The sequence below is a fragment of the Bos indicus genome, chromosome 16, assembly GCF_029378745.1.
Source record: "Bos indicus isolate NIAB-ARS_2022 breed Sahiwal x Tharparkar chromosome 16, NIAB-ARS_B.indTharparkar_mat_pri_1.0, whole genome shotgun sequence".
Lineage (NCBI taxonomy): Eukaryota > Metazoa > Chordata > Mammalia > Artiodactyla > Bovidae > Bos > Bos indicus.
Window position 1 is genome coordinate 65,028,695 of NC_091775.1, and position 17,069 is coordinate 65,045,763.

Genomic DNA, 17,069 nt, shown 5'->3' on the forward strand with positions numbered 1-17,069 from the left:
ACTGGAGTGGGGTGCCATTTCCTTCTCCAATGCATAAAAGTGAGAAGTGAAAGTGAAGTCGCTCAGTCGTGTCTGACTCTTAGCAACCCCATGGACTGTGGCCCACCAGGGTCCTCGGTCCATGGGATTTTCCAGGCAAGAGTACTGGAGTGGGGTGCCATTGCCTTCTCCGCTTATTCAGTCCAACAGAACATTTATTGAGCACCAACTATGTGCTAGATACTATACCAGTTGTTACGGATACAGAGCGGTACCTATTCTTCGTCAGGGAGTCCCACCAGTCAACAGATGACTTAGTGATCAGGACATTCTGGGGACCCAGTAGAGGAACCCTGGTTCAGCCAGATGATGGTGAGGGAAGGAATGAGGTGTCAGCAGAGTGGGTAGGCTGGGGTAGGGTTACTGTATTTCAGAGAGAGTTTGAGCCTAGGCCAGAGGGTGGAGGGGACCCTGTTGTGACTGTTGGACTGGCCTGTTTTCCTTGTTGATTTCTAGCCCAGAGCTGATCAGAGCTGCTGACTTGTTTGAGTTTGCCGCACAGGAGACTGGGCCTCCCAGTTGGAGGAAGGGGCGGGCTGCTAGCTACCTCCCCATGCTGCTCTGGACCACCCTGAGAGAAAAGGAGGGCTCTGGGGGACCTAGTACATTCCTCCCACAAGATCCCTGGGCCGCAGCCTCTGCACCACGCCCTCGGCCTAGGCCAGGTGTGCGCCCTCCTTGCGGCGAGGGGGGAGCCCGGCAGCAGGGGTGAGCGCTTTTACAGCTCCGTGTGTGCTGTGTGTTTGTCTGCCTCCCGAGGGCTGGGTCCTCCTTATTCACAGGTGAGTCACACCCTGAAACACAGGCTCTCTTCCTGTCAGGACTGAGTCAGGTAGAAGAGTCGATAAAACCACCTGATCAAGGAAAAGGAAGGCACAGCGGAGCGCAGAGTGAAAGCTCCCAGCGGCGAGGCGCCGGGCAGCTCCCCTGCAGCGGCGGACGGCGCGGCCCGGCCTGGCCATGCCTGCGCTCTGGCTCAGCGGCTGCCTCTGCCTCTCGCTCCTCCTGCCTCCAGCCCGGGCCAACTCCAGGACGCCAGGTGAGTCCCTTCCCGGAGGGAACAGCGCAGCCCTGGGCCGGGAACTGGCCTTGCCCTGCAGACCGTGATGGCTGCACGCACTTTGCAAGAAGGCGCCCCACTTTGCAAGAACCTCTTTAGAGCTTCCCCCTGCTCCGCCCTGTGGGGCTCCTCCAGAGGGTGGTTCACAATAGTATTATATACTATTTACCAATACTATGTAAAGCTGTCTGATTTTAAAATGTGGAGCCAATGGATTGTGCCAAACCAGGGTTTTCTTCCCTTTAAAAAGTGCCTTCTTGAGTGTTTATTTATTTTTTGATCAAGGGGCTCTGGTTTAATCAGTAACATGTGGGTATATAAATTCTTTTCCCACAGTGTGTTTTTATTGATGGAATTTTGGTGGGAATGTTTTCTGTGACCTTGAACCCCATGAAGGTTGAAAAGGCACCTCTTTAATCATCCCTCTGGAATTCCCGTTTCTTTGGGATGGAAAATGAGCCTTAAGAGTCTTAACAATGCTTTTCCTTTTGCATAGTGTTACTTTTTATAGTATTTTCACATAATATTTATTCAACAGGCATTTATTGGGCACCTATGTCATAGACCATTTGATCTTATCTAGGGCACCCAGTGGCTGTCACGCTGTGAGAAGTTCAACTCCTATAAACAAAACTTCCTGGGCACCTAGCAACGGTATACTGTATGCATGCATCAGCCATGACAACATAACGGGTGTTTTTCTTAACTTTTACTTAGTAGTCACTGAATTTTACCAATGATATTTACCTGATTACCTCAAATTTTGGGGTTTATTTTTGCTTCTTGTATCTGATGGCACTTGGATAATTATCTCAATATATCCAATATCCGTTTTCACACATGTGAACATGTGTGAATATGAGACCAAGTTCATGGGTACATGGAATTATCTTAGATACTCCATTTATTACTTTGCAGTCTGGGTGATGCCAGCCTGAATGGTATTTGAATGGCACAAATGTTTTAGCGTGTATTTGAATGCATTTGATTCAGTCTTTTTTGTCTAAGATAATCTTGAAATTAACTTCCAGGTCATCATCCTTGACTACCATTTAAAAATCACTTATGAAAATGATCATGTAGGTTAGATTCCCTCAGAATAAATAGCGTTCACCTAGTGAGAAATATCCTAAAAGTAAGAATAGTCTTTGAGTATCAGAATTCAGAGAGACTGATTATGGATCAACTCTTAGAACCCCTTGACTTAATAAATGAAAATATGGGAATGGATTTGTGCAAAGCTACAGAAGCAGCTACTGGCAGAGACACATCTGAAACTTGATCCATGGGTACTTAGACTGGAGCTTCAGGGACCTTATTATAAAAGTAATAAGGGAACAGGTACATATGTTTTACATAATGAGTAATTGTTGAAGCAGTTTCCCTTTGGGCTATAGTTGAGTGTATGTGTGTGTGTGTTGCTGCTGCTGCTAAGTCGCTTCAGTCGTGTCCGACTCTGTGCGACCCATAGACCGCAGCCCACCAGGCTCCACCGTCCCTGGGATTCTCCAGGCAAGAACACTGGAGTGGGTTGCCATTTCCTTCTCCAATGCATGAAAGTGAAAAGTGAAAGTGAAGTCGCTCAAGTCATGTCCGACTCTTCTCGACCCCATAGACTGCAGCCTACCAGGCTCCTCCGTCTATGGGATTTTCATGTGTGTGTTGTGTTAGCATTAGATAAAAGAAACAAATATGTAGGGAAATATCAATTGTTTTGTGCTCCTCCTGTAGCTCAGTGGTAAAGAATCCGCCTGCAATTCAGGAGCCATAAGTTCTATCCCTGGTCTGGGAAGATCGCCTGGAGAAGGAAATGGCAACTCACTCCAGTATTCTTGCCTGGGACATCCCCTGGACAGAGGAGCCTGGCAGGCTACAGTTCACAGGGTCTCAAAAGAGTTGGACACGACTTAGTGGCTAACCAACCACAACATCAATTGTTTAATAAAATTAAGAGTCAGGAGGAAAGAGTTTATACTCTAACTCCTCAAGGATGGAGAAACTCAGAGTGTCCAGTAAGTCAGAAGGACTTAAGGAATTGTTAAGTCAGAAGCAGTGTTTAGGCTCATTTCTAGACTTTTCCCTTTTTCAAAGATAGGCCATTTAAAAATATTAAGCTGCCTCCTCAAAGGGCTTCATTTGGGGTTCAATGAGAGTGTGAAAAGTTTGTGTTAGGCTAGAGCACCCATGCTTTTCCATTTATGGGATGCTGGGATCTTGTGAGAGTTGGGCTGAAAGTATGGTGCTTGCCATCTCCCAAAGTGACCTGCTTCTGTGTACCTCTGAGAGCCTAAAGCAAGGACATTGCTTCCTGGGTGCTACCTTGCAGGTGAAATTATAGTGTTAGATATAATCAGAGCTGGTCTCAGCTAAAGCACATGTTTTAGAGTGAGCCTGACCTGGCTTTACATTTTTGACTGCTTTGTTTTCTAGTTCCTTATTAGTAACCATTCAGGCACCTCAGCCGCCCGGAGTCGGCTCTTTGCTGTAAATGGAGGCAATAGTGCTGTGTAAACTGGCAGGGCTGTTGAAAGGAAGAGATGTTATTGTGAAGAACCTTAAAATGCCTAGAACTACATTTCTTTAAGATGCCTGATGCCAACAGTGCAAGTGTAGTGAACTTGGATGCTTAGAGATCATTAAGAAAGGTAAAGATTCCCCCCAGGAGCTCACAGTTGGCATGAATGTGGCTGTAGCTCCAATGGTCTGCAGCATACTTCCCTTGAGGAGGTGCGACTGGAGAAGGGAGGTTGGAATGCCACTAGAAATGTAGCCAAGAATCTGGTGGTGAAGAGCCTTCCATGCCAGGATCAAGATATGCAGTTAGGTTAGTGCCCTGTGGCAAAGAAGGGTTGCAGAAGTTTTTTGTTTTTTTTTTTTCCAGAGAAGGAAGGATTTATAATTTGCAGCAAGTAAGGAACACTTGATTTTCCAAAGCACTGTGTCCAGGTTGCAGGTGGTTTCTAAGAAGAGTGGACATGGGAAAGGTCACTCATTTAAGGGCTTAAAGGATGGAAGTGAGCTAGGAGAGGCAAATAAATGGCCATTGAAATACTCCAAATGAGACTTGATGAGGGTTTTCATCATGGTTGTGGAACAGCAAAGAGGAAACAGATCACAGAGACATTTAGAAGGTGAAATTGGAAGAATTTGGTGATCCAGTGAGTGTGCGCGTTGGGGATAATAGTAAGGCGAAACTGTGAGAAATAAGAAAGAGTCCAAGATGGGTCCAAGGCTTCAACTTCATGTAATTGGTTAGGCAGTGACGCCATTAAAGGAAATGAGGACTTCAACAAAAGGGTCAGATTTGAGAGCAAGGTGGGCGGTAGAAGAGAAGGAGGTGAGCGTCCATGGGGATATGTTGAGTTTGAGTTGCAAGTGGACATGTCCAGTGAACAGCTGGAACTATAATTTTGAAATTTAGAGGAAATTAAAACAATATAAAGTTGGGTGTCCAACAAAGCCTTGAAAATAGATGAGACTACCTGGGTTCAGTTCAGTTACTCAGTCGTGTCAGACTCTTTGTGACCCCGTGAACCGCAGCACGCCAGGCCTCCCTGTCCATCACCAACTCCCAGAGCTTGCTCAAACTCATGTCCATCCAGTCAGTGATGCCATCCAACCGCCTCATCCTCTGTCGTCCCCTTCTCCTCCTGCCTCCAATCTTTCCCAGCATCAGGGTCTTTTCAAATGAGTCAGTTCTTCGCATCAGGTGGCCAAAGTATTAGAGTTTCAGCTTCAACATCAGTCCTTCCAATGAGCGCTCAGGACTGATCTCCTTTATGAGGGACTGGTTGGATCTTCTTGCAGTCCAAGGGACTCTCAAGAGTCTTCTCCAACACCACAGTTCAAAAGCATCAATTCTTTGGTGCTCAGCTTTCTTTAGAGTTCAACTCTCACATCCATACATGACCACGGATAAAGACTACCTGGGAGAAAGAGGTAAAAGAAACCTCAGTACTTAACAAGGAGATGGAAGAATAGTGAAGGAACAGGAGGAAGGGGCATCAAGGCTAGGGAGAATCAAGAAAGAGGAGAGTTTTGTTAGAGCAAGGAAGAGTTTCAACAATATCAGAGTCATACACAAATGAAGCTATCTATGAAACAGAGACAGAATCAGGGACATAGAGAATAGACTGGTGAAAGGGGGAAGGTGGTGGGAGAGGGTTGGATCGGGAGTTCGGGGTTAACAGATGCACACTATTATGTATAGAATGGATAAACAATGAGGCCCTACTGTATAGCATAAGGAACTATATTCAATATCCTGTGATAAACCATAATGGAAAAGAAGATGAAAAAGAATATACATATATATATATTTGTTTAACAGAGTCATTTCGTTGTACAGCAGTAATTAACACAACATTGTAATTCAACTATACTTCAATTAAAAAATGTAAGAGTCAAAAATTTCTACTTTAGGAGTCATAATTTCTACTCAGAGGTAGAAATATGAACACACAAAGGGTGAAGGCTAAGATGACACTAGAGGATTCAGCCACTAGGTCAATTTTGAACCACTTGTTCTAGAATGCTGAACTCAGCATCCAAGATTATTCAGATCACTAATTTAATTTCTCCCATAGCCTGATGCTGGAAAAGAGGTACTTAGGATTGTGTTGTGATTGGTGGAAAGGACCCCTGGAAAGACTTATACTCTTGTAGATTCTGTTATTTAACTTGTGGAGTGGTGGGCTTCCCAGGTGGCTCAGTGGTAAAGATTCCACCTGCCTATGCAGGCGATGCGGAAGATGTGGGTTTGATCCCTGGGTTGGAAAGATCCCCTGGAGAAGGAAATGGTAACCTACTCCAGCATTCTCGCTTGGAAAATCCTGTGGACAGAGGAGCCTGGCAGGCTATAGTCCATAGGGTTGCAAAGAGCTGGACACAACTGAGTGACTGAGCACACACACAACTTGTTGAAACGGTATAGCATCCTGCACAGAGGTACAGGCTCTGCAGTAAGACTGTGTTTATCTGTGTGTGTGTGTGCTCAGTCATATCCAACTCTTTGTGACACCTTGGACTATAGCCCACCAGGCTCCTCTGTCCATGGAATTTTTCAAGCAAGAATACTGGAGTGGGTTGCCATTTCTTCCTTCAGGGGATCTTTCCGACCCAGGGATCGAACCCTTATCTCTTGCAAATCCTACCTTGGCAGGCGGATTCTTTACCACTGCATCACCTGGAAAGCGTCACAGAGTGAGGTTCAAATCCTAGCGGCATCATTTACCACTTAAGGGAGTGACGCAAGCTGCCCCCCATGTTACTGGGTTTCCTCATCTCTAAGGTGAAGATAATGAATTGCTGTGATTACTGCATGTACAGCATTTTGCACAATGCCTAGTAAACACCCACAGTGTTCAGTATTACTGTTATACAACTAATTGCTCTGCCAGTACCAAATGTCAGTATAATGCCTTCTGAGTTTTAAGTGGTAAAGTTTTGGAAGAGGCTCCTTTCATTAGTCCAGGAAAGGTGATGAGGAGTCCCCTGGCTCAGGCTGAAATGAACTCTAAATTTTACCCAATGAAACGAACAGAATTACTCACAAGGAACCCAAAGCAGATTGGAGTTTCAGGATTCAGTTTCATATCATTTCTTCTTACGTTTTGTCAACCATCATACTTCATCATATACAGATTCAGCATATGTTACTTTCTGGAACATGCCCATGTATAAGATGACCCCAACATTAAATGACCTGTCATTTCTCAAATTCCATTTTTAACATTCCTAAAGCCACTTGAATGCAGTTTTTCTCTATTTTGGATCAGGTGAATTGAGACATGGCTCTATTTGTCTTATCTTTTGCTGCTGTCACTGAAAAGTATGCCATTTTCAGAAGACATGAAAAAGATTTAAAACCTATCCCGAAGCACTCATTGTGATCATCATAGCATAATCATCTCAAAAGGCTTACTTAGGATAACTTTCAGGCGCTCACAATTGTGAGATGATGAATTATTAGGAGAATTGTGTTTGATAGCTTGGCCTCTTTCTTATTTAAAAATTATCTGAAACATTGGTTGAGGTCATTTCAGGTTAACATGTCTTCCCCAAATAATACTTTATTTTAAAAATAAAACAATTGAGAAAGTGCTGTATAACAGAGATTTTGAAAAGACTTAAATGTGGCCTTATATTCATCTTATATTCAAGTATGTATAATAAATTGGCATATAGAAATGCATTGGAGTGTATTCCCATGTAGGAATATTCCCATGTAGGTTTAAATTCTGAGTGTTCCGAACTGGGGGAGCCACTGGTTTAACTCCACTGACCCAAGAAGCTGAGGAAGAATGTTGATTTGTGATCAGTGTTTATGGGAAAGTCAGGAGCATGAAATCAAGATGCTGAGGCCATCCTAGGAACATTTTTTCCCATTTAAGTTCTTAGTGGCTGAACTATTTTGACTTTTTTTTTCTCCTAGAGAAATTTGCCACTACAAGATTTAGCAATCCATTATAGACCAGTGTAGAAATAACACCATAGATTCTAGAATACTCTAGTCACAAATTAGACCAAATAGATTACTGAATCATACTGAGCTGTGTTCTAATATAATTCCCAGGTATATGATGTAATATTTGAGCCACACCCAAAGCCAGAAGCTGAGTCTTTTTTTGTGTCTGTGGGTGACTGTACGTCTGTATACGTGCCTCCCCAACAAACATGGGCTTCCTTATGTCATAAAAGAAGGAAAGAATGGCTCTTTTTCCAGCACTGATCAATGTGAGGACTTCTCTCTATCAGAAGCAGGTGGAAGTCAATTGGGCAAACACATATGTATCCTGGACTTCTTCAGTTTTGTTGACCTCTTTACAGAAACCTGACTGTTTCTTTTCCAGATTTTATTTTCTTTCTTTGTGTGAATATGGATCTTCACATCCTAGAAAAAATAAAATTGCAGCTAGGTCATTTCCCATACTAACTTAAACATTGGAAAAATGATCAGATCTTCAGCTGTACCTATATTGGGCATTTGTTATGAGAAGGTTTGCACGTTTCACCACTTTCTTCTTCTATTAACAGCATCATGAACCTAAGTGAGAATGACTCTTAAGGGTTCTCTACCGGAGCCTCTCCTTTAAAGTTAAGGAAAAGGACACTCAGGGAGACAAAGTGACTGTCCAGATCATCATCACTGGCTAGAGCAGAGCTGGGCTCCAGGACATGTGACCCTCATTTATAGATTGGAAAATCACAGGAAAGTGATTGCCTTGACCAGAGCCGGGCAGTTAGTAACAGGACCGGATTTCAGTCCTAGTTTAATGTTCTTTAACAAGATACCTCCATGGCTTATTTCTCATTCTTTTTAAGAATTTTCTTTTAAATAAATTTTCAGAGTTGATGGACTCTTGATCTATTATAACAACATCCCTTACATTTCTAGCTGGGACATCAGTGTCCTGACCTTTCAGAGCTCTGTGGATGTGAGTCCTTAGAGTAGCCTTTCCTTTAAAAATGGCAGTGAACAACAGGGTAAAATCAAGCACAAACTCCGGTTTCTAGGAGAACTGACAAGAGAGCCAATTTCAGATTACCAAGTTTCCTCTTCTGTTTGTTTTTATCACACAGCTTGTAATTGACCAAGTGGCTCAAGAATCCTAACCACCAGACCGTCAGGGAAATCCTACCTCTCAATGTTTGGAATCTATTAAAGCATAGTTGTGTCCAGAGGCTATTTTTCTCTCCCTCAGTTCAGTTCAGTCGCTCAGTCGTGTCCGACTCTTTGCAACTCCATGAATCGCAGTACGCCAGGCCTCCCTGTCCATCACCAACTCCCGGAGTTCACTCAGACTCACGTCCATCGAGTCGGTGATGCCATCGAGCCATCTCATCCTCTGTCATCCCCTTCTCCTCCTGCCCCCAATCCCTCCCAACATCAGAGTCTTTTCCAATGAGTCAGCTCTTCGCATGAGGTGGCCAAAGTACTGGAGTTTCAGCTTTATCATCATTCCTTCCAAAGAACACCCAGGGCTGATCTCCTTTAGAATGGACTGATTGGATCTCCTTGCAGTCCAAGGGACTCTCAGGAGTCTTCTCCAACACCACAATTCAAAAGCACCAATTCTTCAGCGCTCAGCTTTCTTCACAGTCCAACTCTCACATGCATACATGACCATTGGAAAAACCATAGCCTTTCTCTCCCTGGCTGGAGATTATTAGAATACGTTTTGAAGTTTTTCGGGATTCTGTCTGTTTCATGGCTAGAACATTGACCACTAAGCTTTATACATACTTATTGTTCTTTCAAGTCACTACTGATTTTGCTGTTGGTTAAAGGGGATTTCTAATGTTTAAAGATCATCTCTCATCTCGATAGGCCGGTTTACTCTGTGAGCCCAGTGGATCCAGTGGCACCCAAAGCAGTGGCTCTTGTCTCTTCCGAGGGGTTGTACGTGGGATATGGTAGGAGGGGATCTTCACAGGCTGAGATCTTCAGGGACAGAGGCCAGGCCACAGCTGACCAGGCATGGCAAGTAACATTATTATTTATTTTTATGTATTTATCTATTTGGCTGCATTGCGTCTTAGTCGCAGCACGTGGGAACTTCACTGTGTCATGTGGGAACTTTTTGTTGCGTTGTGCGGGCTTCTCTCTAGTTGTGGCATGAGGACTCCAGAGCTTGTAGGACCTTCTACAGGGAAGGATCTTCCTTGAAGATTCCGCTGGATCTTGTATGGGCGTCTCTCTAGTTGTGGCATGAGGGCTCCAGAGCTTGTAGGACCTTCTACAGGGAAGGACCTTCCTTGAAGATTCTGCTGGATCTTGTATGGGCGTCTCTCTAGTTGTGGCATGAGGGCTCCAGAGCTTGTAGGACCATCTACAGGGAAGGATCTTCCTTGTAGGAAGGTCTTAACTGCTGGACCGCCAAGGAAGTCCCCATTTCATCCTTTCAAGTGATCTTGAATTTTATGGTTTTACGTGTGGCTGCTTCTAGTTTTAGCTTCTTCAGGTGTATCACAATACGTTTTCTAATTAGAGTAAGAGACTGGAAAGGCACTTCCTTTGCTAAGAGCTGGGATGTAGGACACGTCAATCCTACCTTCTGCTGGAGGTTTCACGGTCCAAATTCTTCTTACAATAACTGTTACCTCTCTTTGTGGATACATCAAAATGATTGGGTTCCTAAAAGACCATTTAATTCACTGTCCTCACTTTAAGCACCACAATTTTAATTCACTATTTTCAAGTGGATTTTTTTTCAGCAATGAAGTTTGAAGGAAAGTGCTGTAAAATGCATTTCATACCTTTTCCGACATTGTAATGTACATGAATAAGATGGTCAGATAGCATCACTGACTCAATAGACATGAATTTGAGCAAGCTCTGAGAGATAGTGAAGGACAGGGAAGCCTGGAATGCGGTAGCCCATGGGGTTGCAGAGTCGGACATGACTTTAGTGACTGAACAGCAACAACAACAATGCACACAAGTTACCATGTTCTTCTGGCAAAACTAAGAATTCAAATGGTGCCTGCCTGGTAAGCATGCACATACCTAAATGTGTGTATCTTTGTGAAGGAATGTAGTGATAGCAAAAAAATCTGTGGCTAATCTCCTTGTACAAAAATATCTTGTTCATGAAAGCAACGAAAGGTTTAAAGAGGAAGAATCATTAGGTAACTTTTTTTAAGGAGCCAAAAAAACACAAATGTAAGCAAAGAAAAGGAAAAGCCACATTTAATGTATACTCCATAAAGCATTTCAGTGCAAATCAGAATTTCCTTTGAAATTTTTCTTTATTCAGAGTCCTCGTACGTGATTTCTTTCCTTTTAGTCCTCATCGCTCCAGGGGTCACCTCTAGCTATCGTGGACTCTCTAATGTCCTTTAGTTTAGCCATTTCTTAAAGGGGCAGATGACACCTTTCGCTGGGCCGTGTAGCAAGTGCTGAAAGAACACTATGCTCTTTAAGTAGTAGTCAGATGTGCTTTCTGTATTGGGATGCTTTTCTTTGATGATCTCATGAAAAATAGACATTCCTGCAGCAATTGGCTCAGATAGTAAAGAATCTGCCTGTGATGCAGAACACCTGGGTTCGATCCCTGGGTGTGGAAGATCTCCTGGAGAAGGGAATGGCTACCCAGTCCAGTATTATTGCCTGGAGAATTCCCTGGACAGAGGAGCCTGGTGGGCTACAGTCCATGGGGTCGCAAAGAGTCAGACATGACTGAGCGACTAACGCTCACTTTCGCAGGAATGTCTGTGGTCAGAAGGTTGTAGAGTAACAAGAGGGTGATGAACTTTCATACCGAATCCTCGCTGCAATCACTACTGATCACACCCTGTAGCTGACTCCTGTTATCTTGGAGTCAAGCCTTTAAAGATACCATGTGTAAGAGAAGGGAGCCTCTTCTGTATCCTTTGAGTCCTAACTTTCTCTTCCTTCTCAGCTTTGCTAGTCAGGCAGAAATTGGCCTCCCCAACCTTCCTATTCACTGAGACCTCTTTCCCTGTCCCCATTGTCCGATGGGATCCTGGTGGGGTGTTAGGGAAGACATCTCCCTGGTCTAGTCCTCCCTGGCTGAGTCATCCATATCTGCCTGTGCCATTTCTAAGTCTAGATTACAAACAGTGTGCTATGAACTTGTGATGGAAGTAGGTGACTCCTTGTAAGCCCTAATCATTGAAAAAACGTGGTAAACAGTTTCATTGGCTTTCAGTGGCTAGACCACTTAGAACTGAAAAGGTTTGTCTGTACTCTATCATTCAAAATTTTCCATGGGATTAGAACGCTGGCTACTGTCGGTCCTCTCAGAGCACTTCACATCGCAGGCGTACGTGTACTGCTTGGGCATTTACATGTCCTGGAAAACAAATGATCGGGCAGGTTACAGCACCAGTGGTTCCAGCGGCATTGGCATAAAAGGAAGCTGTGACAAAGGCGAGGCAGAGAACGGAATTCAGTTAAAAAGCTCTTACAGAGGGAAGTGCCTTTTCAGTTTTCTTATTCTAATTAGAAAACGTATTGCGACATACCTGAAGAAGCTAAAACTAGAAGCAGTCACACATAAAAACATAAAATTCAAGATCACTTTAAAGGATGAAATGGAGACTTCACGGTGGTCCAGAGGTTAAGAACTCACCTGCCAATGCAGGGGACGTGGGTTCCATCCCTGGTTGGGGAACTAAGATCCCACATGCCTCACGACACCTAAGCCCGTCATGTAGCAACTACTGATTCTGGAGCTCTCATTTCATGACTAGAGAGGACTCCGCACAGCATCATAAAAGATCCCTCATGGCACAACGCAGATCACGTGTGCTGCAAATAAGGCTCAATGCAGCCAAATAAACAAATATTTAAAAATAAATAAATAACTTATAAAGTATTCAGATTTTGCTTTAAAGTATTTACCCAAGCTGAGAAACAAATGAAACCTTGGAAAGAAAAATCTCATGTAGAAGATTTTAAAACTGGAAAATATGAGCATTTTCATTATCATCTTTTTTAAAAGTTATAATAAAAATACTCATCATCTTGAGTATCACAGACGTGGAGACTTTCAATTTTTGCAAATAGGATGATAGCTTCCAATGCCCTTGATACCAAACTGATAGATGTGTCAGGTTTTTCTTGCTTCAGACTTCATAAGTAATGTGCAATTGGAGTATTTGTAAAAATAATTTTAAAAATACTTTATTATAGATTGCTACTTAAAGGATATCCGCTTTAATTGTTTTTGTTCTAAAAATAGGCATTTACCAGCTTTTTAAAGTGAGTATACAATTCTCACCTTTACTTTTATTCACCATTTTCTATCTATTTATTTATATTTGGACTTCTTGATGAAGAGCCTCATTACAGCTGACTTCCCAGAGGTGGTGATTGCTGTCTTTGAGCAGAAAAGAGTTGTCAGTACATGAGGCCAGTTCTTTGACTCAGAGGAAGGGGATGATATCTAAATAATAATAAATTAAGATTGAATTTTTAGCGTAATTTCTTTGAACAAACAAAAGGGAGGAGGGTGGTTGGGATTGATAACCCCAACTCATGTCTGCCCACTATGATGCTTTTCCTCTAAAGCAAGAATATTAAGGAGCAGAGGAAGTAAAAACATAAAGTGAAATATAAGTGAAATGAATGGGACAGAGATGAAGTTAGGCTGGAAAAGTAGATAGGATTAGACAGTGGAAGTCTTTGTAAGCAATGTTTAGGAGTTCTTGTCTTTATCTAAAAATTTTTAAAAAGGCATTATAGAGGAGAGATGTTGGTAAATATCTCACAGGGAGATATTGGTAAAATTTGTATTTGAAAAAGCTTTTCTGACTATACTGAGTGGAGGGAGGCAAGAGAAATTGCAGAGGATTCAGTTAGGAAGCTATGCCAACAAGAGACAACTGGGATTTGGTCTTGGGTGGCTGTCGTGGAGCTAGACTTGGATGGGCTTGAGCTATTTAGAGGATTATATCAATACGATTGGCCATTGAATAGAATATAGGCAAATGAAGAAGATGGAGACCCTATAAGGATAGCTCTCAGCTTTGTGACTTGAAGGGATGACAAAAGTTTGGTGGTTTTTTTTAATAATTTTTTTTTTATTGTGATATAGTTGCTTCACAATGTTGTGTTGGTTTCTGCTGTACAAACAAATGAATCATCTATATGTATATATACATATATCCCCTCCGTCTTGGACCTTCCTCTCACTGCCCTCCCATCCCACGCCTCTAGGTCATCACAGCGCACTGAGCTGAGCTTCCTGAGCAGGTTCCCGTTAGCTGTCTGTTTTATACACGATAGTGCATATATGTCAATTCCACTCTCCCAGCTCATCCCATCCTCCCGTCCCCTCCACCCAGTCCACATGTCCATTCCCTATGTCTACATCTCTATTCCTGCCCTGCAAAGAGGTACTGTTTTTCTAGATTGCACACATATGTGTGAATGTACGATATTTGCTTTTCTGACTTACTTCACTCTGTGTGACAGACTCTAGGTCCGTATTTGTCTCCAAAAATGACCCGATATCATTCCTTTTTATGGCTGAGTAATATTCCCTAGCATATGTGTACCACATCTTCTTTATTCATCTGTCAATGGACATTTAGATTGCTTCCTTTGGAGAACAATATGGAAGTTCCTTAAAAAACTAAAAATAGAACTACCATATGACCTAGCAGTCCCACTATTGGGCGTATACCCTAAGAAAGCCATAATTCAAAAAGACACATGCACCCCAAAGTTCATTGCAGTATTATTTATAAATTGAGTTTTTATATGCTTTGTGTGAAGAGCTTTTGAGACAACCAGTTGAACATGTAAAGTGCATGGCTGGACATGAGGATCTAAAACTGAGAAGGTATTCTGGGCCAGGGAAGTATCTTGGTATGTCCACACCTATTGTGGTTATTGAAGTCCTTGGCTTGGATGAGAGAGTTCTAGAGTTCTATCATGAGAGGCATGGAGGCTCAGGCCTGAGACATGAGAAGCACCAACACTTAGAGTTGGGGCAAGGAGAGGATCCCACAAAGACTTGAATGGGTAAGGGAAGAGGTGAGAAGCCAAGAGGAACCTGGCAATATGGCATCATAGTATCCAAGGGAAGAGAGTTTCAACAAGGAAGCAGAAGAAAAGATTTGATGTCTCAGAAAGGGAATGAGAGACAGAAAATACAAGAAAGGAAACAAGGCACATACCTGTCTAATCCTCTAAATTAGGAAGAGAATTAAGCACCATCCTTAAGCGGTTTATATGTGGACTTATCCCCAGGAGATTCCAGGTCACTTATTCTAAACTTGCTGCTGTTTAAGTGATTCAGTATTAGTGCTCTTAGCAGCTGAAATGGCAACAAGAGCAGCAAGGCTCTACGTAACAGGAGCCAGCACACTCTGTCAGGTTCAAACATGACGCTCAGATTCCTAGCTCCTGAGATAGTCCCGCACAGGGGCCAAGTACACTGCCTGTCAAGACTGCCTGGTGGCGGCAAACTGATCTCATGGTCTCACACCTGCCTCGCCCCTGCCCCTCCTTGCACGCAGTCCTAGGCGTGCTGCCCTTTGCAATGGCAGCTTCAGGCTCACACGCAGAGGTCGGGACATCCTGGCGCTGAAATGGTTCGTCCAATGAAAGCAGCAACCCGGAAGTCTCATACGCTCCTTCTAACAAAAGTATCATGTTCCTCTCGCAATTCATGCTGTTCTCATTTCCCCATAGTTTTTATTTTTTGGGGTACAAACATTAACTTTTTTTTTTTTTACACTGAATGCCTTATATGTAAACAATGAAAACTTTATGTATTAATGTTGAGAAAATTTCATATTGGGTCCCTAGAGTCCTGAGAAATTTCTCTATGTTCCGGTTCTTGTTTGGCTTTTCTTAGAATCAGATTGCCTTCCTTCTTTCCTTCCTTCTGTCTGTGCTTCCATCCATCCTTCCTTTCAGCCAGGCTTTCCTTTAACAGTCACAGTTGCAAGCCCTGTACTAGGTACGATGGGCTATGTCGACTGAAAAAAGTACACGCAACCTATAAGTTGAGAGTTATGTTTTATTTGGTGGAATCTTTTGGAACTTAAGCCCAGGAGGCAGCATCTCAAGTAACCCTAAGAGAACTGCTTCCAGGAGGTGGGGTAGGTGGGTGGGTTGGTGGCAGGAGCAGGTATATAGAAATTTTGTAACAAAGGGCAGGTAGCCAGAATGTCAAAAGTTTTTTTTTTTTTTTGTAAACTAAAGAAAACCAGATATCCCGTGTTAAGGAATTTAGCACTTTTCTATGTATGGAAAGATGCAAGAGTCAAGACTCACTGAAACCATTCCTTTGATGTGCACCTCATCTGTCTGGGGCCAGTATCCTGTGTTTTCACATCCTGAGCTCCCTTTCCTTAGGGCTCAGCGTAGGGAGTGACTGCAGTCTGATGGCTTCTAGATGGCTGGTGTTCTCCTTCCTGAGTTCCTTTACAGTTCACTGGCCCACATCGGAGGGCTGTAATCTCTGATGAATGATTGTGACTTGCTTGTTTACTGATATGGCAAGTAATATTCCTTTTCTCGGATACAAAAGTGCGAAGTGCGATAGAGGAAGTTAGTCATGTACACAAATAGGGATGACTCAGGATAGAAAGTGATAAGTGCCATGAGAGAGATGGAGATGAAGACCTGTGGGCAATCAGAAAGAGAAGCTCTTAACCGGTTATCACTATGGACCAATGCCATCTAATTTTTTTGTTCCTAAGATTGCTCTTCTGCCGAGTGAGTTCAGAGAGGGTGGGAGCAGGTAGTGCCCAGGCAAAGGAAACAGCAAGCCTAAAGGCCTAAAGGGAAATAGCTTGTGCACCCCAGGATTAGTGCATACCAGGGTCTATGTGTTGGAGTCCAATGAACGAGAGATAGAAAGAGGACCAAGGTCAAGATGGAGAGGTCAGCAGGGCCAGATCTAGAGGGTTTTGAAAGGAGTTTGGATTTAAAATTTTGTTGTTACTGTTAGAGCGCTAAAAAGCACAAGGGTCCAGCATGTGAAGGTGGAAATTAGATCAGCTTGGTGAAAAGCAGAGCCGGGCTTTTTATGTTTAGAACAATAGAAAGAGGACTTGCTTGTATACAAATGGTCACAGGAATGCCAAATTGTTGATCCGTTCTCGTAATTGCTTTCAACATTTCCTCTGGAGAATTTAAAATGAGGTCTTGATGAACTGCAGCCCCTGATGCAGATTATTCCAAGACCTTGCCCCAGTACAACCCTAGGAAATATTTTCAGTTTCCTTTCATTCTTTGAAGGATACAGCTTGGAAACAGCCTTTGGCCCCGAGCTTCCTGTCCCAACCGGTTGGAGTTGTGTGTTTGAGTGAGGGTGGGAGTGTTAGGTGGGCCCGAGGCGGTCTGCACACCTTGCTGCATTGTTTGCAGACTTTGCAGCTCCTGGACTGTGTTTCCTGGTGGGGAGCCTGGGGGGTGGTGGGTGGATCAGCCTGCCTCTGGCTGCCTGGCGGACTTTTCTAAGAAGTACCTTGAGGGTCAGCGATG

General features: G+C 43.3%; 1 protein-coding gene across 1 annotated transcript in view; it reads left to right on the plus strand.

The window, feature by feature from the left end:
- The first annotated feature begins 768 nt into the window (after nt 1-768).
- LAMC2 (laminin subunit gamma 2) overlaps nt 769-17,069 on the plus strand; it is a 67,760-nt gene continuing 51,459 nt past the window's right edge. The window contains exon 1 of the mRNA XM_019976491.2: nt 769-1,078. Within this exon, the coding sequence (XP_019832050.2) occupies nt 1,000-1,078 (79 nt within the window). The 5' untranslated portion in view covers nt 769-999. The remainder of the gene's footprint in view (nt 1,079-17,069) is intronic.